The 26,422-nt window shown below is 45.3% G+C and overlaps 1 protein-coding gene across 4 annotated transcripts in view; it reads left to right on the forward strand.

Moving 5' to 3' along the window:
• LOC310674120 (phosphofurin acidic cluster sorting protein 2-like) overlaps positions 1 to 26,422 on the forward strand; it is a 168,534-nt gene that overhangs the window by 86,246 nt on the left and 55,866 nt on the right. For all 4 annotated transcript variants that reach the window (XM_083433008.1, XM_083433007.1, XM_083433009.1 and 1 more), the window contains exon 2: positions 23,040 to 23,127. In XM_083433008.1, the coding sequence (XP_083289134.1) occupies positions 23,040 to 23,127 (88 nt within the window). The remainder of the gene's footprint in view (positions 1 to 23,039; positions 23,128 to 26,422) is intronic.

The raw sequence follows: 26,422 nt of genomic DNA on the forward strand, positions 1-26,422 counted from the left end.
CGGGTTAAGTACTTCATTCGTTCCGGAGGTCTGTTCTTAACCTGAAACTGTTCTTAACCTGAAGCACCGCTTTAGCTAATGGGGCCTCCCATTGCTTCCGCACTGCTGGAGCACGATTTCTGTTCTCATCCTGAAGCAAAGTTCTTAACTTGAGGTACTATTTCTGGGTTAGTGGAGTCTATAACCTGAAGCGTATGTAACCTGAAGTGTATGTAACCCGAGGTACCACTGTACTGGATAAGACCATTAGTGCATTTGGCTCAGTACTGTCTGCACTGACTGGCAGAGGTTCCCCAAGATTTCTGGCAGTGGTTTCTCCCAGCCATCTCTGCAACAACAGCCCAATTGGCTACCTGTCTGTTTCTGGACACAAATCAAAGTGCTGGTTATGACCTACAAAGCTGTACACTGCTTAGGTCCAAGCTATCTGAAAGACTGTGTTTCCCCATATGAACCTGCCTGGGTTTTGAGATCTTCGGGAAAGGCCTTCCTCTCAGTCCCACCATCCTCACAGGCATGCTTGGTAGGGAAGTGGGAGAGAGCCTTTTTGGTGGTAGCTCCCAGACTTTAGAACTTCCTTTCCAAAGAAGCTAGATCAGCTCCCCTCTTGCTGTCCTTCCACCCGCAGATGAAGATTTTCTTGTCTCAACAGGTTTTGGGAAACTGCTTTAAATAAGGGGGCTGGTGTCATGCTGTTTTTATTGTTATTATTTGTATGGTTTTAATAGATTTATAAATGTATATAGTTTTAATTCTGTCAATGTTTAATTGCTTTTTAATGATGCTCCCACCCCTGCTTTTAGTGGGTCTTGTTTTTAATCTGTAAGCAGCCTTGAGTCCTGTTAGGGGAAAAGGCGGGGTATTAAAAAATATATGATAATGATAATAATAATAATATTAATAATATCTCGACTTGCTAGGGATTGAAGCTGGGATCTTATTTATTCTGTCACTGAGCTATGGATCTTATTTATTTATTTATTATTTATTAAATTTATATACTTTCCCTTCATCAAAGGATCTCAGGGCAGTTCGCAGAATAAAATACAGTACAAAACACAAGTTTTATCCTTAGGAAGCATAGGATGGTACTGTGGCAATATGTATGGAATAATTTTCTTGGGTACGAAGCATACTTTTTAAATTCCTTGCGAAAGCGAGGTCTTTAAGTTCCCCCAGCGTGCGAGAGAATTGCGACCACATTTGACCAGTTTGGAGACTTCATTTAAAATTCATCAGCAGAAAACCAGCAAACGAGTTTCAATTTACGAAAGGTATAAACATAATCTTCAGATAATATAAAAGGAAAACCAAATTGTTTTATACTTTATTTTCCCCTATAATCATTGCATCTTTTTTCCCTCTTCCCCTCTGCATGTGCTGCTTCTTAGTTTTCTGTCCTTCTCCAAGATTCATTTAAGTATAATGTGCTTTTGATTTTCCTTTGACATAATCTGTGGATTATACTTGCACCTATCATGAACAGAAATGCAGTCACTGGTCCTTCTGCTGCTGTATTTAAACAACAGTGGTACCTCGGGTTAAGTACTTAATTTGTTCCGGAGGTCCGTTCTTAACCTGAAACTATTCTTAACCTGAAACACCACTTTAGCTAATGGGGCCTCCCGCTGCCGCCACGCCGCCGGAGCACGATTTCTGTTCTTATCCTGAAGCAAAGTTCTTAACCTGAAGCACTATTTCTGGGTTAGCGGAGTCTGTAACCTGAAGTGTATGTAGCCTGAAGCGTATGTAACCCGAAGTACCACTGTAAATCTCCCAAGCTGGTCATATCTGGTCAACAAACCTTTCACTCACTTGTGGGGGTGGGATGGGCAGGTGGGGGAATTAAAGACCTCGCTTCCACCTTGGGCTTTTTGGCACCCACCACCCATTTTTATCTGGCTGTGTTTGACACTTTGACACCCCTGCTGAGCAAAATGCGGGGCTAACCCCGAGTCACTATTTTGGTCCTTGTTGAAACGGAGACTTGAACCGAAGACGCTATCCGTTTCACTGCGTTGAGCGCTTTTAGAAACATGGCCAAACGGTTTCTGAGAATGAGTGTCAATCTTTCTAGACTCTGGTGCTTCCAGAGCTCTCTTTGGGGAGCAAGTTAGCTTAAGGGGCATCTGAATGCCAGGATTCCATTCTTACTCATGTATTTCTCCAAGATCACCATCTGGCATTATTTTTAAGAGCCATATGTGTGCAGGGATTTTTGGCTCGGATGCAAATGAAGCCCAGTATGAGTTGCGGGTGGTGGTGGGGGTGGGGGATATGACTTAGCTGCTCCAGGAAAAGGAAAACATGATCTCAGGCTGAAATCCTTAAATATCTTACTGTGAGACTTTGCTTGACTTCAAATACTATGGCGGCAGTCTTGCTTCCGAGTAGGCATGGTTAGGATTGCACTGGAATTTTTTTCTTTCCGTACTAGCAAACTGGTAATGTGGCACACATGTCAGTAGCAGAGGGTTTTTGTTCTAACCTTTCCTTGTGCAAGAGGAACTAACGAGGCGAAAATATAAAGCTGTATTAATGGTGTCTTAAAGAACTTTATTAGTCACCCTCTTCGTTGTTTATTCCACAGCTTTTAATCTTTCTCTTTAAATACCAAGCGCTCTTATTAACTTGGAGCTGACCAAGTATTGGATTTATTTTCAAGGTGGCTACATCTCATTTCTTCCCTCAGCTCTCCGGTAATTAGAGGCGTATGAATGTATCGTATTTATTAAACATTACAAATGATACTGTACAGGCGGCACAAACAGTACAATTATTATTTGATTGCACAAAAACCGAGAAAGGCCAGTCATGCGGTTTAGTATATACTAATTTCCAAAGCTTGTCAGGCAGCCCACTAGATGAACTCGCTAGGGATTCTGCACCCTTTTTAAAATTGCTCTCCATAAAACACTTCTGTGGTAGGAATTAACAGGTAACCTGCCTTTTGACCCTCACGTGTGAGAAATCGTGCAGATAGTTTTACAATGTGTGCGCTCAGTTGGGGTGGTTGGGGGATATTTTGAAAATGTGCGTTGATTGACCCTGTTGAGCGGCATGTCAAGTTCTATACAGAACCATTTTCCATATTCGAATTTCACAGCGGGCAAATTTGACCTTCACTCTCAAGTGCATAAGAATGAAACTTCCTAACTTGCTGCATATCATAGCTGAAAGAAGGCATAGAAGCCGCCTTGGTCTGCTATAGTTGGTTTGGTGATGGATGACCTTAGTTGATCTACTTTTGAAACCAGTGTCCTTCAGACTTCATCAAAGGAAGCTTTTCCCACCATCAGGTTGAGAAGCAAATGGGAGCATCCTTTTCAAAGTGTAGTTGACCAAACGAAAGGAGGATCTCAGGTCTGTTCCATACAGGTATTCCTTAAGGGTACACAGATCATAAAATATTTGGCTTTCCGCCACCAGCTCCCCGAAAGAAAGAAAGAAAGAAAGAAAGAGAGAGGAGGATAAGGTTGACAATAGCTACTAGCCATGATGGTTATGTTCTGCCTCCACTGTTGCATGTCGAGTTCTCCCCCCCCCCCCAGTGGAAATAAAGACGCATGACACAATTATTAAGGTTAATGGGCTAAATAAGGCTTTATTGGTTACAGGTGATGAGCAGTATTGGCTTAGGCATTGGTCCTAACCAACTATATCCGGCTTCACCCCGTCCTCTTGAAGTCCGGGAAGGGTTAACCACCAGTAGGGGGAGTCCTACTGATGCACATCAACTAGGAACTCCCCCGGGGTCACTGCTCAGGGGCGTGCCTTAGGCCCTCACCTCCATAGGCTTCAGACAGGGCCACACCCCCTGGAATCCTTTATCAGACTACCCTTCAATATGCAGGGCAGGTGATGGTGCTTCCTTCCCTCTTCCAACTACAGAACAATATCAGTGCCTAGCCACCAATACCAAGAAAGTTGTGACGATTTGCTACGAGACAGGCGAAAACCAAGTGGCTGGTGCCATATTGCCAAGTGGAAAAATTCCTACCAGGCCCCTCAACGGCGACCAACCAAGGTCCATAGCAAGGTCAAGGAATGAAAACCCTTATAGGGCAGGAGGGTGGGAAACAGGAACAGCTGGTAAGTGGCAAAAGAGGGAAATCCCCGGCTGCACCTGCCTTAAATAGGGCAGGCCACGCCCCCAGAGCTAGCCGATTGGCTGGCCAGGGGGTGACGTGGCTGGAATTGCCCCAATCGCACAGAGGCTGGGCTTGTGAAGCCCGCAACCCCACCTCCTCTGCAGGGCGGAAGTGGCTTTGGAGGCAGCAATGCTTCTGAATGCCAGTTGCTGGATACCATGGGATGGGAGAGTGTTCTTGTGCTTGGGTCCTGCTTGCTGGTTTCTCCCAGGCTTCTGGGATAACTCGCTGGATAGCTCAGTGGGTTAGAGCGTGGTGTTAATAATGCCAAGGTTGCAGGTTCGATCCTCGTTTGGGACAGCTACATATTCCTGCATTGCAGGGGGTCGGACTAGATGATCCGCAGGGTCCCTTCCAACTTCTATGATCTGGTTGGCTACTGTGATAGGAAGGTGCTGGACTAGATGGGCCATTGGCCTGATCCAGCGGAGCTCCTTTGTTCCAAAAATGTCCCAGGAAATGCTGGGACTACCTGATACAGCCTACATCTTATCCTGAGTGTTTTTATTTATGTTTAATTGAATTGCATCACTGATATGTTTGCTGTCCCCTGAGCTTGTTCGGCAGGAAGGGTGGGATATAAATTCTTTTTATTAAAAAAAAATGCCTCTGATTAGGATCCTCCACTACTAGGCTTTGCTACAAAAGTCAGTCTCTCATCAAATAGCTGCTTTATGCTCATAGTCTTCCCTCCAACATATGGATAGCTGTCGTAAAAGATTTTTGTGTGTGTTTCGCAAGCTGTTTTACTTAAAACAGCAGGATGCATCATTTACTTACTCCCCCCAAAAAGATTTATTAAGTTTTAACACAAAAGGTAAAATGGACATAAAAAAGGGAACAATGATAAAAAAAGACAAAAAACAGAATAATACAAAATTACAAAAACAGAAGACATCAAAAAGAAAAAGGAGAAAAAGAAAAAAAGAAAAAAACATTAAAACAATTCCATTTTCATATTATCTCTTGCATTCACTTGTTTCACCAACTTCCCCATACCTCCCTCCACTGTATTCTAAATTTTACATTTAATCAGCAAATTCCATTCCTTCTGCCTTAATTAATCCTTATCTTAATTTTGATATCTTAATATAACTTAATCTCCTTAATATCTTAAATATTGAGTCTTAATTTTACAACTTTTTACTAATAACCTTTTACATTCAATCTGATGTCATTCTAACATTCATTAATCTTGTAGTATTTCTGTAGGTAATCTTTAAACTTTCTCCAATCTTCTTCCACCGTCTCTTCTCCCTGGTCTCTGATTCTGCCGGTCATTTCAGCCAATTCCATGTAGTCCAAGACTTTCATCTGCCATTCTTACAGAAAGAATGTACTTTCTAAGTATTTGAGGTTCTTCCTTCTTAGGTTTAATCTAGACTTGGCTCAGACAATGCTCCGGCTAGAGGAACTGTCCCCTATAAAGCAGGGCATATGGCCGAGAAGGAGAATGGGATAGAAAGTTTGCATTTTGGCGAGAGAGACAGTACTCCTCAGGGGGCAGGATTCATCCTGTAGGCTGCTAGTTGCTGATCCTCTATTCTAAGATAAGATTATATTGAAGATGCTTTTATAGACTGCACGTTGCACATTGACATGAATTATTAACTGGCTGTTGCTCATGCTGTAAGAAATCCAGGCTATAAAGTAACTAATAATGTCCAAATACCCAAGTGTGCTTTGTCTACATTACTTATCAAAATGCTAATGTCCTTGTAAAACATCACTTTTGACTCTCGGCTAGAAGAGCCCTTTGAGTGCCTTCAGTGTGGGAAAGGACCTGATTTGAGAGTCCCCGCATCACAGTTTTTTAAAATAAAAAACATTCTGAGTTGGGCGGCTTAAGCGTTCCACGGCTCTGTTCTGCATTTCCGCACCAATTTTGGTTTATATTTTTAACTTGGGTTAGATAACTTGAGATATAATAATCCTCTCATGGGCAGGCTATCTTTGACTTGAAACCTTTTATCTTGCTAATCAGGTGACACCATATTCCAAATGTGTCAAACTAAATCAGGATTATGATTGTCAGTCTTAACTCTGATTACTTAACATCACGGTTTTCAAACGGCTTTCCTGGGAACCCTTTGAGGTTCTTTGTTATGATCAGCTGGAGGAGGGGGGGGGGAGACATGCAGCTAGGATTTTAGTTTTTAATTATGCAAAATAAAATTCTCCTTCTAGTTGCTCTGAAACAGCATAGAAAGGGTGGGGAGAACACCCTAAAAAGGCAGGAAAAATATAAAAGAAATAAGGGATGCTTCCAGACTTCTGCTATTTTGGGGTGTGATTCAATCACTTACTGTACCGGCAAATTTGGGGTGCACAGAGATCTTGGGCAAGTTAAATTGCTAGAATATCTGCAAATGGCAAAAATGACGGGGAGGCTAAGAGGATACTCAACGCAAAAAGTAAACCAATTTAAGGAATACCTGAAGAATTACTGTAATAGCATTACATTTAAGGAATACCTGAAGAATTACTGTAATAGCAAAAACCTCCAAGCAGATCTTGAATGAGTCTTGCAATGTATAGATAATATATTTAAAATAAATGTTTCTATTCAATCTTTGTCCCTTTTTGTTTCTTTTATGTTATTTCAGGAATTAATTTGATAACATGATACTGTGTAAGATGTAACAAGTATGATCTAGTTTCTTTGAGAACAATTGGAAGGCTATTTTAGGTCCTTTTATGTTTTACATTTTTTTGTATTTTTAAATTTTCTTTTTTCTAGTATGGGATGGGATACAAATGGTAATATAGTAGAATGTTGTATAAATTTGTGAAATATGTTCTGTAAAGGGGTGTGTGTGTATGTAGTGTGTGTGTGTGTGTGTGTGTGTACACACACACACACACATATATATATGTATGTATGTATGGAAGATCTTGGGCAACAAACCCACTTCCTCCAAATTTCTGTTAACAAATGAGAATGACTTTGGGCACATCCACTTTCCCACATGTAGCTATTCCCCACCCCCCACCCCTTTTCTCATTGGGGCAAACCACAGTTTACTGGTTTGGGCAAACTACGTTGCCAGAGAAGAGGGAGAAAAGAGGAAACACATAAGCTCAGACAGGTGGCTGAACCACCCCCCCCCCCAGTAATAAAGGGGAAGGGGTTAAAAAAACCCTGTTTTTCAGAGTGTTGTGGTACTTTATCAACTGCACATTGGCTCATTTTCTTTTTTGGCAGTGCTTAATTCAGTGCTGACATTTGGCATGTTTGCCGAAGCCCCCTCTCTTTCTTAAGCCTGCCATTCCTTCAGTGTTGCCGGGGGTAAGTCTTGCTCAGAGATGCTTGTGAGGGAGAGGGACTGCCATCCGAGAGGAAGGGCTTGCTCAGCTTGCAAGCGAAGCTGTGGCTGCTTCAGCTGAGCTCAGAGGGATGCTGGGAGGCTCAGCCCATCCCTGTCTTGTGCTTATTTTCGGCCTTCAGGTTATTTCCATGGAGGGGGGGATTCACTTTACGGGATCCAGCTTGCGACTGCCTAACGGACTGGCACGGACGATGATATAACTGCTGTGCAAGCCCCACCGTCCACCACCCCAGATTTCCTTCGTCCTCTCTCTCCTCCAAGAAACCTACCGCTGCTTCAGGGCTTAGGAGCGGCTTCCAGTCCTCTCTCAGCCCCAGGGAAGTAAGGCTGGCAGTGGATTGCTGTTAGCTCCAATTGCAGGAAGCAGGCATCCTGCAGGGACACCGTAATGAGCATGGCAATGAGAGAGAAAGAGAGAGAGAAGCAGGATCGCTGTGAGCAGAACAGTGAACTGATGCCAGCTTAGCTCAGCCTTCGCCAGTGTTTCCTCTGTCTGTGTCGGACTATTTCCAGCATCTGCCTTTGCTGTGGAAGAAGCGATTTGGTAGAATCGGATGCATTTCTCCTCTTCTACGGCTTTGTGGTAGCTGCACACATGCTGCTTGGACAGATCTGTGTTACCAATAACCCTTTTTTTTTAGGGTGGGGAGAGAGAGAGAGAGAATATGTTTTCAGAGATTTTCACATTCCTGAGTGGTCTAGGCAGTCATTTCTTTCCTCTGTTCCTTACCTAAAGATTGGCCGAAGCCAGTAAACTGCTGCCACCTTGAGGACATTGCAGGCTAGAGGTGTGGATTATCCTGTTCATCAGACCGAAAATGAACTCTTTGAGAAGCCAGGCCTGGGTGGCAGAAGCCGTGGAAAGGGTTAGAGGGATTGGCTAGAGTGATTGGCATGTGGAGCAGGCTTGCCCGGGCCGTCAGAAATATTGGTGTTACGAGAAGTGTGGCATGTGGCTTATCTTGCTCGGATAAAACGGCAACGAGTCTAGGGACACCTTTGAAGACCAGCACATGCATTGTGACATAAGCTTTATTGTAAGGATAGAAGAGCATTTTTTCTCACCCGCATTTGGAAGCGAACCAACCCCTTTCACACCGAATTCCCAGACTAACACATGAATGAGAGCCTGATAACTTGTCAGATTTTGCCCTTTTCTGCAGTTTGCAATACAGTGCTTGGTTCAGGAAAAAAACCAAACTATCAAAATATGTAAGGAAAAGAAAGCAGACGTTAAGACAAATAGGGGAAATGAGTACTTTGAGATAAATACCGTCTTTTTTGCTCTATAAGACTCACTTTTTCCCTCCTAAAAAGTAAGGGGAAATATGTGTGCATCTAATGGAGCGAATGCAGGCTGCGCAGCTATCCCAGAAGCCAGAACAGCAAGAGGGATTGCTGCTTTCGCTGCGCAGCGATCCCTCTTGTTGTTCTGGCTTCTGAGATTCAGAATATTTTTTTTCTTGTTTTCCTCCTCCAAAAACTAGGTGCGTCTTGTGGTCTGGTGCGTCTTATAGAGCGAAAAATACGGTAAATGCAAATTCTTTGGCACATTTTTTAAAAATAACAAAATGTTCACAGGTTAGTGCACAAACACGACAGAATGGATCTTTGAATGAATGCATCCAAAATTGACGTAGACAGGAAACAGACAGATTCATCCCAAATTCTGTGGGCTAGAGTCCACTTTGTCAGACGCTTGAAGTGTCGTCCTTGGTTATCAGGTGTGAGTGTGCATTATACACCTAGAAAGGAGTAGCTAGTGGGTTAGTGCTGGGACACCAGACTCCCAGTTGTAGCTTCACGGCGCCACTTGTTGAGATGCTGTGGGGGCACAGCAGAGCATGGCAGCACTGTCTCCCCAATCCGACACTCTCATCAGTGCTCTCACACTGGTTCAATGGCCCTGCTGCCCTGCATGCTGGTAAACGACTGCAATGCTAATACTGGGAGGCCAGCTCTGTAGTGCTGCACCACACCAGCAAGTATATGTCTGTTTGTGTCTCTATCTATCTATCTATCTATCTATCTAAACTTTTAGGCACCTAGTGAAGATGTTGCTGTTCACTCAAGAATATGGCTCACAACTGAGGTCACATGGTGTCGCCATGATACCCTAGCTTGTCTTGGTGCTCATCTTGTAGAAGGACAGGGTAGAACTTGTCCCTTTTATGCCGTTGCAGGATGAGCACGTTTCGTCCATGATGACTTCGTGTCTTTTTGATGTATGGTGTATTTTAGATATTGTGGTATATGTGTTTTTATAGCTGTAAGCCACATTGAGGCATTTTATATAATAAACATAGAGTGAATGCAATAACAACACGCACGAGCATAGAGGAAAACATGGCAAAGAATGGGACATGGTTAAAAAATGTTGATCTAATAATAAACTGGGGAAGGGGGATGCAGAGAATCGTTTTTTGTGTATTTTGCTCCTACTCCTTTTGAGAGGGAAAATCTCCCCCTGTCCCCTTTCTACCAAGAGCAGAGCCTCTCTGCCTCCAAGACTCTGCTTTTCTTCTTCCCTTCTCCTTTGTTGGCTTTGAACTTTTTTCTTCCCCCCAAGCATCCCTGAACAAGCCTTATTAACAGCAAGATTGAAGGAATTAACAGAGAAACGAAACTCCCACCCCCTTTTTGTCACTGATAAAAAGAAGATGTAAGCCGATAGGGAGTCCATGCTGAAAAGCTGTATTTGAAATCAAAAGAAGGTTGAATACACTATTCTTTTGACTTTAAATATTGCTTTTTAACTTTTATGTGTGGGCCCGGGGGGGGGGGCAAAAATTAGTGCAGGTAGAAAGCATAAATCCCTCCCCTCCTTTCCTTCAATGCTTATCACCCTATTCTTCCATTTTCTTGTTGGGGTCCAGTTAAGGACCAAACTAGATGATACATTCAATATGTGTATGTATTTTAACCTGTTTAATTTTTGTGGGAGGCATGTGGATCAAGACAACACAGTGCAGTGAGGGACTTAACCCTCCCCTCCGCAATTGGTGGTCCTGATGAAAATCTCCCCCAAGCTTCAGAAAGGAAACTTCCAGTGGCCTCCCAGTGGAAGCTTCCTTCTTGCAGTGAAAAGCAGTTCTATGGGAGGTGGGATTTTTCCTTGACTCTGTATTATGATGGCCAAGGCTATAACCCCGCTCTTCACATGGTGCAATCATGATCTTGATCTCTCTCGCACTTGCTCTTTTGATAATAAAAACCAGACATTGGTCACAATGTCTAGCGGAGCTCTCAGAAGACTGGTGTGCGGAAGCAGCTTCTGAACACAAATCTCATTTGTTGGGGCAGAAACAGGTCTAAACTAGAGTGCTGGTCTCTATTCACCATGCATTGCTTTCAGTGGGGTGGACTAGATAGCCCAAAGTGTGGGAAGATGCATATTTTGTATCCTTGCAAAGTGGCGCAAATGAACACCACACCCAATTTATTTCTGCTCCTCATCCACAAGTAACTTCTTCGCCTCTTAGAAAAGTGCATATGTGTAACTTACTGTGCTGGGCCCGGGGGTAACCGTAGAACCGTGGTCCAGGTCCGGGCCAGAAACCGAAGGTTCATCTAGGAGTCAGTCCGACAGGGTCAAGGCAGGACACGAGGCAGGAAACCAGGCAAGGACAGGTACAGGATCTCAGGCAGGATCTGGCATACAGCAATGTTGCTCCTGCAACCTGGGGCGAGGTCCGACAACCTTTTCTCTTTGTCGGGGTAACGGCCGGTCCTGATCCCCCGGCAACTCACCTCCCTGTTTCGCCCAAAGGCGAGCACTCCTCCTGCGAGTACTCAGGTCTCTCCTTCTCTCAGATCTCAGTCTCTGCAGCTCAGGAGATGTCGGTGGGTTACTAGACTCAGAGGCCGCCTCAGCCTCCCCTGACCAAACCGGTAGTGGAGCAGCTGTAAGTGATGGCCCAGCTGAAGGCAACGAGGTAATCCCCGCATCTGGAGCCAGGGCAGGCTCAGTCCCCTGACTCGGCCCAGCTGGTGTTCGTTGTAGGGGAACCTGTGCAGACTGGGACTCTTTAGGACCAGGCCCCAGACGTGGCTCAGATGATGCCTGAGGCAAAGGATCCGGTGCAGACTGAGACTCCTCTGGTTCCGAGTCCGAGCCCGAGTCCCAGGCCATCATACCTGCTTTGCATTCGTAGCCTCAAAGCTAAAGGTAGTGCGATGTGCATTTCACGGGCCTCTCACGATTATATCTGGGAGCTTGAGTATGCATTGAACATACGAACGTGGCTCCTGATGGGGCGGAGCAGCAGGAGCACATGGCATTCCTGCTCCCATGTCTTCACTGGCTTCTTTTTCTGGTTGCAAATCAATATGGTGGCTTGCAACCCAGTAAAACAGGGATGGGGAACCTATGACTCTCCAGGGGTTGATGGGCTACAACTCTTGGCATCCTTCAACGTTGGCCATACTGACTGTGACTGATGGGATTTGGAGTCCCACAGCACCTGCAGGGCCACATCTCCCCCATCCCTGCTGTAAAGCTTTATGTGTTTGGGTCAGGAAAGCTGGTCCCACTGTTGTCTCCTGGATGCCCCATTATGATACATCCGATTACCTGGGAGTTTTCTGTTAGCAGCGCCTGCGCAGCACAACTTTGCATTATTTCAGTGTGTCGTAAAATCGTTTTATTTGAGCTGCCATTTGTGTGGTGTGCAGGTTTTAGATGCATTTTAATTGACTGTAAAAGCTATAAAAGAACTATTTTATAGGTTTGATCTACTGTTGCCCACTTTCAGCCTTTGGGCTGATACCTAAACACAATTCTCCCCATCTCTAGTTAGAACCTTCTTTGTTTTACTTATCCCCAAGACTGCTGTACCAAAGCCAGCCTTTGGTATCAAATTCTGCATTTTAAGAACCCCAGTTTTTGCTGTTCTTTTTGGAAACATTGCTAGGCACTTATGGCTCTAAAGAGAATTAAAAATGCTTAATATGGTCTGTGCCTGGTGGTTTCTTAGTGGATTCTTAGAAGCTAGGGATGAGCTGAACAGAACTTTCAGAAGGGAGCTTTGAGGCTCATCTCATCTCTTATTTTCCCTCTTCCATTACTACAATTCCCTCCTCAGGCAGTCTGCTGATTTAAAAACCTGGCTCTTGGAAGCAGAATAAATTATTGAAAGAAAGAAATTGTTGCGGATTTGCTTAAATGCCAGAGTTAACTCTTTTGGAATTTTGGCAGTTGTTTGTGTCACAGTACAGGGCCGCATACACACCATATACCGTACATTCTGGCGTATAAGGCGACTTTTTAACCCTGGAAAAGAGGTTAAAAAGTCAGGGGTCGTCTTATACGCCGGGTATGGGCGGCGGGCTCCGCGCCAGGAGAAAGCTGCCCGGAGCGGAGCTGCCGCCCATACAGCGTATAATACTGGGCTCATAAGATGAACGCCCAAATTGCAGCTGCCAATTTGGGGGGTTGTCTAATACGCCTAGTCGCCTAATACTACGGTATTTAAAGGACACAGTTCCCCACAAAGAATCATGGAAATTGTAGTTTATACCTCACCAGAGCTACAGTTATCAGCACCATTAAGAAACTATCCTTCCCAGGATTCTTTGGGGGAAGTCATGTGCTTTAAATGTATGGTGGGCACACAGTCTAGGATAGATTGCTGGGAAGTTGGAGGTGTGTTAGCAATTTGTAAGCAAGTGCTGCTGGCTTTTAAATAGTGTTCTTAAGGGGCTGTTGAGTCACAGTCCGTTCCCGCTGTGCTTTCAGGGCCGGTTCACACGACTGCCAAATTACAAGAATGTGGTAGAATGAACCTGTGCTGACATTAATGCCCCCACCCCCACTCTACCCCACCCCGGACAGATGTTTTCTTGCGCATGTATTCTACAATATTCCATTAATGAATAACAGTGTGTTAGTAGTGGATTTATTCTGCAGTGCTTCCCCAATAGCATTGCATTACTACTGCAATGCAAGGATGTTGGGGCACTCTTGTGCTATAGTGCAGCAAAAGCGGGGGTGACAAACAAACCCTGGAACATTTGTAGTGTTAAAAGTTGCAGGATGTAAGCAGGAGGCTGCAGGGCACATACTGATCGTGGAAATGAAGTTGTCTGCCCGCCCAAACATTCTGCAGGTACAAGTAGGATTGAAAGCTCAATGTGTGTAACTGCCCCGATAACATTATGATCGCAAATCATCATGAATGCACAACAAAAAGGATGTCTGGAAGTGCTGCTCGACATGCATAGGATTGTGCTATAAGTTTTTGTTTTTATGTCTGTATATATTACTCTTTCCAATGGATAGGATTTGTCAAAGAACACTCCTGGTAACAGGTTTGATGATTAACTCAGTGTTGATTGCCCTATTAAAAATCAAATATGAAAATTACGATTTTAAGAAACAGTTATTTTAGAAAAAGTAATGCTGCACGTAAGGCACTGAGCTGCATTTTATAAAGCTTGCCATTAAAATTAAAATGTGTTTCCCCTGATAATTTTATATATGAAAGCAAAATGCTGCTGGCTGCTTATGATATGAATACAACGAGCCAACATTTTTAAAATCTTGATTTAAATGACTTGGATAGATTAGGATAAATGGAAGCATTAACAGAAGTTGGCCTATATTTTACTGCATTTTAATCAGGATTTTTTAAAAAAGATAAATTTGTGTTATAGTTGCTCACGGGTACGAGAACAAATGGATGGGGTATCAAAGGAGTAAAAATCTTGATGAAATCTCCTTAGAAGCAACATGCAGGGTGGGGGGGTCCTCATTATGTTGGAAACTGAACTGAAAAACAAAACATATGAGGGATAGTGCCTGATATTTTTTGCCTCGGTAACAAGTCTATTTGGGTGAGGTAGGTAGTTTCTCTTTCCACACTCTTGTCCTGGCAAATATTTCATTGGATAATATTTGTTGTTTTTATTTTATATATATATATATATTGTGGTTTTATATTTTGATTTTGTTCTGTGAGCTGCCCTGAGACCTCCAGGTATAGGGCCGTATATAAATTATATAAATAAATAATATTTGTCTTAAATTTACCAAATGTTGTTGGAGTCTCATTAGCTCCAGCTGGTATTGCCAGTTGTTAGGGATGATGGGCGCTGTAGACCATCAACATCTGGAGGGCCAGAGGTTAGCCACCCCAAAAAAGAATCCTTCTAAGACTTGACAAATTGAAATTGACAGACCTTTAGTTAAATCCAGTTTCAATGGGTGTGTTCGAATTACTTAAGTCCAGTGATTTTGATGGATCTGCTGTGGTCATAACTAACATTGGGTACCACTCATAATCTTCCACCAAAGCATTTGACTAGAACCAGGATCAGGGACTCGCTCGATTAGATGCCTGTTGAGACCCACACCCCTGCAAGGGCCTCGCTGTCATTCTCTGATTCTCCTTCTGCTCTTCCTCCTCACCATCTCCACTTGTTTGCTTATCCTCTCCTAGCCTTGGCTTGATCCTGGAGCATGGGAAATAGTAAGGGAGTATGTTGGAACTTGGACGCGGGTGGCGCTGTGGGTTAAACCACAGAGCCTAGGACTTGCCGATCAGAAGGTCAGCGGTTCGAATCCCAGCAACAGGGTGAGCTCCCGTTGCTCAGTCCCTGTTCCTGCCAACCTAGCAGTTTGAAAGCATGTCCAAGTAGATAAATAGGCACCGCTCCGGTGGGAAGGTAAACGGCGTTTCCGTGCGCTGCTCTGGTTCGCCAGAAGCGGCTTAGTCATGCTGGCCACATGACTCGGAAGCTGTACGCTGGCTCCCTCAGCCAATAAAGCGAGATGAGCACCACAACCCCAGAGTCAGCCACAACTGGACCTAATGGTCAGGGGTCCCTTTACCTTTACCTTTACCTTTATGTTGGAACTGTCTATATTTTGTGGGAGGGATTTGAGCGCTTATCAGGTAATCCAGGCTTACTCAGTGATATCGTTGCAGGCACAAAGCCTGTAGATCCTGCTTCAATATGGGACTAAAGCACGCTTTAAAAAAGAAATGCATTGTAGAGCATGGAATGAATGGAACGATGGACAGAAAGATGTGTAAACACCCACAAGCAAATCAGGACGAATGCTTCATCGCCGTGTAACTGTGCCATGAATAAATCGAAGTGATTGCTCAATGAAGAGGCTGTCTGGAGGAGCCTATGGTCAAGAGTGCATTTCCTCCACCATAAAAGAGCAACCCACCAGCGGCGGACCTTCATGCTCCAGCACCGGGGGCAGAGAGCAAGCGGGGGTGTGGCGGGCACGTGTCCCGGGGCCATAGCACGCTGCCTGCAGGGACGTGGTACGCATACCGGGGGCGTGGCACCCCGCGGGCAGGGGGGCAGCCGTGATGGCACCCCACCGGGATCGTAGTGCTGGGGACGGTGTGCTCCCCACGCCCCCCTCTTCCTCCGCCAGTGTGACCCACCTCCGTTCATCCAGAATTAAGGAGCATGGCTTTTTAGGTGAAGGTGGCAATAGGGGTCTGAAGGGTCTGGACCTTCGCACCATTCTGAAAATAATAATAATAATAATAATAATAATAATAATAATAATAATAATACATTTTATTTATATCCCGCACTCCCCAGCCGAAGCCGGGCTCAGGGCGGCTAACAACACTAAAATAGTGCAACATTATAAAAACATTATAAAAAATTAATTAAAATCAAATTCAAAATTGATGGCAACCATAAACTAAAGCTTTGTAAAGATTGCCAAAGGAGGGAGTCAGGCTCCACCCTGACCAAAGGCCTGGTGGAACAGCTCTGTCTTGCAGGCCCTGTGGAAAGATGTCAAGTCCTGCAGGGCCCTTGTCTCTTGTGACAGAGCGTTCCACCAGGTTGGAGCCGCAGCCGAAAAAGCCCTGGCTCTAGTTGAGGCCAGCCTAACCTCTCTGTGGCCTGGGACCTTCAAGATGTTTTTATTTGAAGACCGTAAGTTCCTCTGTGGGGCATACCAGGAGAGGCGGTCCCGTAGGTACGAGGGTCCTAGGCCGTATAGGGCTTTGAAGGTTAAAACCAGCACCTTAAACCTGATCCTGTACTCCACCGGGAGCCAGTGCAGCTGTTATAGCACCGGATGAATGTGATCTCGCAGCGAAGACCCTGTAAGGAGTCTCGCTGCAGCATTTTGCACCCGCTGGAGTTTCTGGGTCAGTCTCAAGGGCAGCCCCTCGTAGAGCGAGTTACAATAATCCAGTCTGGAGGTGACCGTCGCGTGGATCACAGTGGCTAGGTCAGGGCGAGAGAGGTAAGGAGCCAACTGCTTAGCTTGGCGGAGATGAAAAAATGCCGCCTTTGTTATAGCTGCAATCTGCGCCTCCATGGAGAGGGAGTTATCGAAGATTACACCCAAACTCTTAACGGACGGTGCTGGCACTAATTGCACCCCTGCAAGAGATGGGAGTTGCCCCCTCAATCCCATATCGTACCGTCCCAGCCAGAGGACCTCTGTCTTCGAAGGATTTAACTTCAACCGGCTCCCACGTAACCATCCAGCCACAGCTTCCAAGCATCTGATCAGTGTGTCTGGGGCCCGAGTCAGCTGCTTTACGAAAAGTGTCCTGTTAGATCAGATCCCCAGATAAGAGGAAATAAGAGAGCAGTTGTTGACTGTTGGATCATTCCCTCCGTAGCTGCAACCAGCAAGAGGACAACTCCTGTGGGCTCCTCCCGTCTTTCCCTATAGATCCTGATGCGGCAGGGGAAGGAGCTGGTGGAGGTTTGGGAATTAGTATGTGCGTATAGAATTGCGTATGTTTAGAGATCTGTGAATACCAGTGCTCTTTCGGGACCCAGACTTTCCCTTTAGGGGCCTGTGGCTAGTCTCAGGGCTGGCTTATTATAGTGAGCCGAAGATCAACGAAAGCTAGTGCTCAGTAGCAATAAGAGGATTGGGGTAAAGCATTTTGCTAGAGTGTCCCAAAAGATGCATTCTCCTAATTGGCTTGTGTTTAGGTGCCTGCCGTCGTTTGCGGACTGACTAAAGAACCATAAAGGGAGTGCATATCGTAAACCCTTAAAAGTATCTATAGGACTGATGAAAACCCCATTGTAAATATAGACTTCTTAACTGGAGGGCGAAGGCTTAGGGAGCTGTAAAAGTGTGGTTGTTGTAGAAAAAGGCTTTGGGTGGCTTACATCTGCTGTGGTTGTCATTCTGCTGTGGCTCCATCACACAGCTCTCCAGGAAGAGATACAATACACCAGAACTGGTCAGTCCTTTGGGGCCAGGGAGCACATTTGGAACTTTTTGGCCGTGCTGTGGGTGCCAGTCACAAAATGGCGGCAGTGGGGGTCATGGCATAAAGCAAAGCAGCTGCCATGTCTAAAAGAGAACACCTATCGGACCAGAAAATGATGGTAGCATGGCTCCCCCAGGGGCAGTGGTTTAACAATCTGTCCTTCTTCCCAGGGAACTCTGGGAATTCTTGCTGTACAGGGGGAATAGGGGTCTCCTAACAACTCCCAAGCCCCCTTAATCAACTACAGTTCCCAGGATTCTTTGGGGAAGCAATGACTACTTAAAGTGGTATGATACTGCTTTAAATGTATAATGCAGATAGGGCCTTAGTCTGTAAAATGCACTAGGAAATCCCCCCACAGGGGAGGGAGGGAGAAGGAGATGTCAGCCAGTACGGCTTCTTTTCCATTGATGATTATATGCCATCTAAACACACACAATTTTTCATATGGATTCTTGGATATGTGAGTTTAACGCTAAGCTTTCTAATAGATGTGGGCTAAGAATGCACGCTAGAGCTCTACTTAATGGCTTACTCAACTCATTTGAGATTTCAGGCATTCTCTTTATGACAGTCAGTCATCTTCAGCGACGCTGGGAATGAATGGAGAGACTCCATGCCTTCATCTTAAAATGATTTTGCTTTCTTATTCAAGCCCTTTTAGTCCCTGCGATTGCAAAAGCTGAATCTACCTGCAGTCCTGCATTTGCTCTCCTGGAACCGATCCCGTGTGATCATGTTTGGGAGTGGGCTGCAGCGCATAGCTGTCAACCTTCCCTTTTTTGGCGGGAAATTCCCTTATTCCAGCGCCGTTTCCCGCAGCTTCCCGCAGCTATCCCGGATTGTTAGATATCCTGTAGACTGTCCCCGGGACAGGTGAGGCTGCTGATCCCTTATTTTCAAATCTGAAAGTTGACAGCTATGCTGCAGTGGGAGAGGGAGGTTCCTTGCTTGTGAGTAGATGGGGTTTAAATGACCTAGGGTTCGTTGCTTTCAAGTTTATAGAGAGAGCAGGGGAGGCGAACCGTTTTCAGACGAAAGGCCTCATTCCCTTGTGGGTCATCTTTTGGGGGCAGAATATCAGTGGTGGACAGGCCTAGAGACAAAAGTGGGTGGAACGACAAATATGGCTCTTAATTTCAGTGCAGCAGACTGTATTCTAGCCTTGTAAATGTTAGAGGTTTCTTACACACAGTCCTCTATATCCAGGCAAGCAAAAGGCATTATTACAGATCAGAATTTCAATCTAGCCACGAAAAGGCATTCAAGGAGAGAGACTTGGAGACTGTGAGAGAGGAGCTGTGCTCCTCTATTTTGGGGAAGGGGGGGGTGGCCCTGGGGAAATTCCCAAGCGCCACCCACTTAGAATAATCCCTAATTTGGTGAAACAGGGCCAAGCCCCCAGACGTGCGTAGCTCACAGGCCAAAGTAGATCCATATTTGTGACACTCCATTTCCAATATTAAGATTCATTATCCACTGCCCCCAATAGTATACACAGCAGGATGCTCAGCTCTACCTTCTGAGTGTTTTCTTTCATTTATTCTACAATAGCTTCTATTCCATTGACTTAAAAGCCAAGAGGGCATTTGTTTTTCAGTTTAATGGTCTTCTTGAAAACCACAATTGTCTACAGCAGGTTATCCCTAGTTCAATATATACCATGACAGCTGCAGATATCTAAAGTTAATAAGCTGAGATAAGAAGGAGGCCAGACCCCCCCACCAAACACACACACACACACACACACACACAGAGAGACAGAGAGAGAGACAGAGAGAGAGACAGAGAGAGAGAGACAGAGACAGAGAGAGAGAGACTGCTAAAGTTTTCCAATTGCACAAACCAGCCACCATACAAGCCAGGAAGCCTTCCATTAATAGTTTCCCATTTTGTCCAGGCTGGGAAATGGTTAACAGCTGACTGTTGTGAAGGGAGGAGCAAAGTGCTAGCATGTACAGAGCACAAATGTCATTTGTCATTAAGCTGACAGATGACCACCCAAATCTGACCAGTGTATGAAATGTAGGTTTGGGCGAATCGGTCAACTTTGCGTTCTCTCAGTTTCTTCCTTTTCAAATCCTAAGTTCTGTTTCCCACATTTGCACATCAGTTTGTAAGTGTTTAAAAAAACAAGTCCTCATGAAAATTCAGCAGCATTTTGGTGTTCATTTCTCCTAACGGGCACATCATTGTGTGCAGTCTTGCTTCACGTAGTTTTGGAAAGCAATTTCCTCTTATTCACTTGCTTTGTACATCATCCTCTCTCCACCTTTCTGCCAGCCCCAGTTGATAGTGGAAAGCTGATAAACTTGCCAGTGTCAACCAACCCCAGAAAGATGGTTTATTTTTACCCCATCATCAGGAATTGGAAATTCTTTGCCAAGGTGAGCTAAACTCTATGCAAAGGAGACCTGACTTTTGTGATGATGTGTTTTCTACATACTTGCAGACCTCCTCCAATGTCTTCATTAGTGTGCCTAAATGTGAGTGCTGTATCCATGAATGGTAGGCATGGGGATCCATGCCAGCCTTCTCCCAGCATCCCCTTATGCACCTACCCCACATTGTGTCCCTTATCATCCCCACCTTCAACCGGACTTTATCAAAGTTCCCTCCCCCCCGGAAAATCCAAGTATGTCCTGTCTGGCAGATCACCCCATGTTGTTGTTTAGTCGTTTAGTCGTGTCTGACTCTTCGTGACCCCATGGACCAGAGCACGCCAGGCCCTCCTGTCTTCCACTGCCTCCCACAGTTTGGTCAAACTCATGCTGGTAGCTTCAAGAACACTGTCCAACCATCTCATCCTCTGTGCCCTCTCCTTGTGCCCTCCATCTTACCCAACATCAGGGTCTTTTCCAGGGAGTCTTCTCTTCTCATGAGGTGGCCAAAGTATTGGAGCCTCAGCTTCAGGATCTGTCCTTCCAGTGAGCACTCAGGGCTGATTTCCTTAAGAATGGACAGGTTTGATCTTCTTGCAGTCCATGGGACTCTCAAGAGTCTCCTCCAGCACCAGAATTCAAAAGCATCAATTCTTCGGCGATCAGCCTTCTTTATGGTCCAGCTCTCACTTCCATACATCACTACTGGGAAAACCATAGCTTTAACTATAGGGACCTTTGTTGGCAAGGTGATGTGCTAATTGACACTTGAAGAACTATAAAAGGGGCAAGGGGTATTTGTCTCTTCTTTGGCATCCCACTCAGTAGGCAAGCAAAGTGGAGGGTGGAAAGAGAAAGAGAAAGAGAATAGAGTATAGAGTGATCCCACCCACTACAGGCTCTGGCCAGCATACATCCTAAGATAGAAAAGAGGCTTCCTTCTCCTGCCACAAACTGCGGAAATCCGACTCACACACCACTCTGGATTCTGAGGCTCACATGTTTACAAACCTGCCTTGATGAGTATTATTGGCTATGGCTATCGGGAAATCTTCAAGCATATGCTTGTTTGTTTTTAAAAAGAAGGTTCAGTATCTAATAGCAGCTGCCAAAATATTTTTTGGCACGACTTTGGAAGGACTCTAAAGTGCCAGATGTTAAAAACACGGTTAAGATGTGGGGTGTTGTGTGTTTGTGTGTGCGTTTGTGGAGAAAGTAACCAATTATATTAAATTGAGAGAGGCCAGAATTTCTACAGATGCCTGCCAAGTAAAATGACTCTTGGGTATATAGTCTTGGTTCTCTGCTGGGTTGGTGGGAGAAATGATCCAGAAATTGGTCTTTGCTTTCTGTTGCCGAAAGACACTTGGACTACTACAGTTCTTGAGAACTCTGCAGATTAAAGGGCTAGAAATAATAATAATAATAATAATAATAATAATAATAATAGTTGAAGATGCTGAATATTATAGTGACAAGTGTTATTTTCCACCCTACCTGTGCAGTACCAAATTTCACACATGGCTCTACCTGAACTTTCGAGGTGCATTGCATAGGGCAGTTGCCCCGTGTCACTTAAATCTGCCCATCTGCAGTTAATGTACAGCTACATCTGGACCACTCCTGTCCCCGTACTGATGCCAGCAAAAGGGATGCTGGTGGTGCAGATGCAGGGAGTGGGATTCTTCCATCTGCTTTTTACAATGGCGACGTTTAGTGCTGCCCAGGTGCCGTGTGCTGTATTGATCCCTGTATACTCCCCTTCTCCCAGCAGCTGCTCCTAGTGCCATCTCAATATCACAAAACTGCCAGTATAATGAAACTGGTCCAAGCATGTTAAGCAAGTACCGGTATGTGGAATTTGTAGATAATCTGGATCTTCTCTTCCTGGCGGTATTAGGAGCAGTTTTCGTTCTCTGGTGGGCTGCAGCTAGTAGACCCCGTGGAAAAGCACAGGAGGGGAGAGAGTTGTTGTGCTCGGGGAAGCTGCATGTGGTTTTCCTACGGGCATCTGGTGGGCCACCGTGAGAACAGGATGCTAGACAAGATGGGCCACTGGCCTGATCCAGCACAGCTCTTCTTATATTCTGAAAAACCAGAAAGAGATGATGGGTCATATTTTATACATAATGCACCCAGTCTTCATTTCTGCAAGTTGTATTGGTTTTCTTTCTTCCCCTCATCTTGAATGTCTACAATCTGATGTACATGTATTTTTGTTTGATTTGTTTTAAAAATAAATCAGGATGAGCAAGAGGGGGGTTGGCATTTCCCTCTACTCTCCCCAGTTCACGCAGTGCAGGTGGATCAGGGAGAATTGGGCCAAGGGATGCTTGCAAATCCGAGGCAGGATGAAACTTGGGGGAGCCAGCATGATTGGACAAACAGTCCAAGAGATTCATGGACTTGCTTGCCAGCTTGGGCTGCCAGCTTATCACTCAACTCCTGTGTCTCTAGCGTCGGATTGGAGCACTGATAATCCATAGTAAAGAGCAGTTGCTTTTTTGCATCACGTGGTTAAAATGCGACTTGTAAATAAGCAGTGTGAATTTATTTTATTTTATTTTTGGTTATGTGAAGTTGAGGGCAGGGTTGCTTTGAACCGGGTCATTTCTATCCAAGCAACAGCAGGGTTAGCTGTGATGTCTGAGCGAAGAGCTGGCCGTGGCTCCTGCTGGGCAGGGATCTCTGCTCCACATGCCCTGCAACTTCCTGTCGGCGCATAATCCCCCTTAATCCTGCTTTGGCTCTGTTAATTTCCCTCCTTTCCTCTTTTCCCGATCCGCTTTCTCCGTGGCGGAGCACGGCTTCGCCCTCTTCCTCCGCCAGGCAGGCAGCTGCGGGAGCAGCGGTGGCCTGCCGACCTTCCAGGCTGTCTCCAAAGCGCCTCGTACCATGCGGCAGGGGCCCTGGGATGGTGGTGCCTGAATGTGTCCCATTCTCTCTGTCTTACAGGCTGTGCAGTCTCCGCCTGAAGAAGCTGACCGTGCTGAGGGAACTGGACAAGGAGCTCAGCTCTGTGCTCATTGCTGTGAAGATCCAGGTAAGCCGCTGATCTCGTGTCCTCAGGTATCTCTGGTTATGCGACAGGCGCCTCTCTTTGCTGTCTCGCTCCTACCGCCTCTCCATCTTCAAGCTGTTGCTTCTATCCATTGTGCCAGACATCTAACCCCTGGCCTTTACATGGGGGCTACTTGTTGCTTGTTTTCTGCAAGACTTTTTTAAAAAAAATATAGACGGAGGGAGGACACCACCCTCCATGTCTCTGTACATTGGCCTTTGACATCTAGGAAACAGCGAGTGTGATAAATGTGTTGGAGCCAGCAGGCTGCTATAGAATGGCGAGATTGTTTAGGAAGGGCCTAGAAGGGCAAAGCGTCCTCCTCCTTTGTGCAAAACTTTGTTTACGAGCTCGTGGACTTCCCTAAATTGCTCTGCTGTTGCTTCATTCTTTTTATTTCGAGAAAATAGCTCATCTCGTTCACCTTAAGGCGAGGGAGGGGGGAGGGCTGTTATCTCGGACATGGAAACTCAGAAAGTCTTAGTTGCATCCTGTGAGTCAAGGATAAGGACCCTGTGGCCTTCCAGCTGTTGTGGGACTCCCAGCTCCCATTGGTGCCAGCCAGCATGGTCAATGGTAAGGGATGATTGGGGTTAGAGTCCGGGAACAGCTGGATTGACAGTTTCCCATCTTTCCCCTAGCTTCCTGTGTTCTAGGAGTTAAATGGAAGCCTAGGGTCTGTTTGGATCTGGGTTTGTGGTCTGTACTCCCTGGTATGGGTGTATTTTGTTGATTTCCAGTCCCTCAGCTGGAAAAACAAACAAACCCCAGCTTTCTTTTCCTAGCATCTGTCAAACAAAGATTTGCCCAAAATACATAAATTGAACAATCAAATGAATGGAATTGAGCGTGCCAACAGAATTATGCAGATTCATGCGACCCATTTCTGTCTCAAAACTCGGAGTAGAGTTCTACACCAGGAAACCAATCCCCATCAGGCCGTCTTGCTAGGAATCGCTGGGATTGTGGCCTCGTTGCTCCAGGGTAGGCACCCGCAGAGCACAAATCTCCCTATCTTGGGCCTGCCTCAAATGCTGGACCGAGGGACCGCCTCGTAAAGCAAAGAAGCCATCTCGTAAATGAGACAAACTGCCGTTTTTAATGAAATATTTGCCTATCGCAAGGGAGGCCTTGCATTTTGAACTTTGGAAATGCTGTCAGGGGCGCTTCAGCCTTCTGTGTTTTCTGCTTTTCTTGGATCCCTTCCACCTGGGGATTTTGAATGTGCTGTTCTTGTCCCTTGGGGCTCATAGCCTTCTAGGAGTAAAGAAATATATGATGTGCATTACAAGGATATATGGGTACAGTCTCTGAAAGGGTAGCTACCCCGCAGCGCCAGAATGCAGCAGCTATTTCGTAGCCTTCAAGCACTTAACACACAATGGGATAGGAAGTGGATGAGAAGGAGAGTTTTTGTTTAAGTATTTATTTAGCAAATTTTATGTACTGCTTGATTGCAAGAAAACTTTTAAATTTTTAAGAAACGTGTTAAAATTATCAGTAGAAACAATTAACACAGGTATTTGAAAATGTTCAGGAATGATTTAAATTAACAGTAGCTAAAAAGAAATAAAGGGCCTGTAACTTGTACGTGTCTCAGTAGGCTTTCCTAAAGAAAAGTGCTTTGTGCGGGCAGCAGAAAAAGTTCAGCGCCTGCCTCATGTCAATAGGCAAGGAGTTCCAAAGTCAGATGAGTGGGGGTATAAGTAATACATCATCATCATCATCATCATCATCATCATCATCATTTATTATTTATACCCCGCCCATCTGGCTGGGTTTCCCCAGCCACTCTGGGCGGCTTCCAACACAATATTAAAATACAGTAATCATCATCATTCTGCAGAAGGTATTGAATAAGAACTTTCCTAAATGGGGCACCAGAAGTAAAAAGATCAGCCTACTTTGCATCTTATAGTTTTGAGACATGTACTTGCATATGTGCTTAAAACTGAAATGTTTGAATGAGCAAACATGTATTTAAGCAGACACATGTCATAACAGACCAGCCTTCCCCAACCATCTACCCTTTAGGTGTTGCTGGATGACAACTCTCATCGGACCCAGCCAGTGTAGCCAATAGTGAAGGGAGTTGTCATCCCAACAACATCTGAAGGGCACTAAGGGACAGCTGATATAGGCAAAATCCAGGGAGCCACAGGTGTATGAAGCTCCCTGTCGAGTGCGCGCTTGGTGACAAAGTGGAATTTGAGGCAGTGCTTGGAGTACAGGGGGCAGCAGAGTGGCCCCTTCTCCTTTTCTGACAGCTCCTTAGCTCTCGTTTTTAGAAGACTATATTGGGCACTGTTTGGCTAAAGTTGAGGACAATCAGGGCATGTGATGGTGATGTCATTAACAGATCTCTTCTTTACCCTCCCCTTCTAAAATGCATGCATTGTTCGTAGGAAGGAGGGGGAAATCTCCTGGATCTCTCTAATAATGATTTGTGCCCAGGTAGTAGATAGTTATTGTAATAATAGCCCTTTTGAGCAGGATGGGTGGGTGCGTGGGCAGAAGGTGGGTCTCGGTCTACCGCTAGATTTCTGGGCATTGTGCAAAAGATCAGCAAAGATCTCTTTAAAGTTCCCAACGAAATGATTGCTCCCATCCCCTTCAACGTAGACTGCTGAAATGAAGGAAACGTGAGCTAACCAGGCATGGTTGCTGCCTTTTTCTGTGGAAGCCCAGTGAGCTCAGACCAGTAAATCCCTGTGCTAGCAGCAACCTGCTATTTAATTTAAAATGTGAGGCTTTTGCACCAGGCCCCAGTTGTTGGATCTCTGGGTTTTAGAGAAACACAGAGTAGATCCTGCAAGCCTGAAATCCGCCCGCCCCTGCCACAGAAGAGCTTTTTGGAAAAGCTGCCTTATACCGGAACCACTCATTGTCCATTGAGCCTAGGGTTGTCAGCTCTGACTGGCAGGAGCTCCCCAGGTTCTCAGGACATTGTATCTCCTTCCACCCAATCCTTCCCCTGCCCCCAGTGTCACCCACTGAGCTGCAGCTCCCTCCCTTTCTTGACGCCTGTTGTCAAATCCTTTCAAGTTGAAGAGAACTTGTGGTTTGTTCTTAAAGGCATTATCTCCCAACCCCTATCCCCAAGTCTTCCCAGACTTGCACTGTTCCCTTCCTAGTGAATGTGCCAAGACAAAGATGGTTGTATTGAAAGAAGAAAGTGGGAGAGCTCAGTCGGCAGAGCATGAGATTGATAATCTCATGGTTATGGGTTCAAGCCCCATGTTGGGCACAAAAGATTCCTGCATTGCAGGGGGTTGGA

This window comes from Podarcis tiliguerta, assembly GCF_965153285.1.
Source record: "Podarcis tiliguerta genome assembly, chromosome: 3".
Taxonomy (NCBI): domain Eukaryota; kingdom Metazoa; phylum Chordata; class Lepidosauria; order Squamata; family Lacertidae; genus Podarcis; species Podarcis tiliguerta.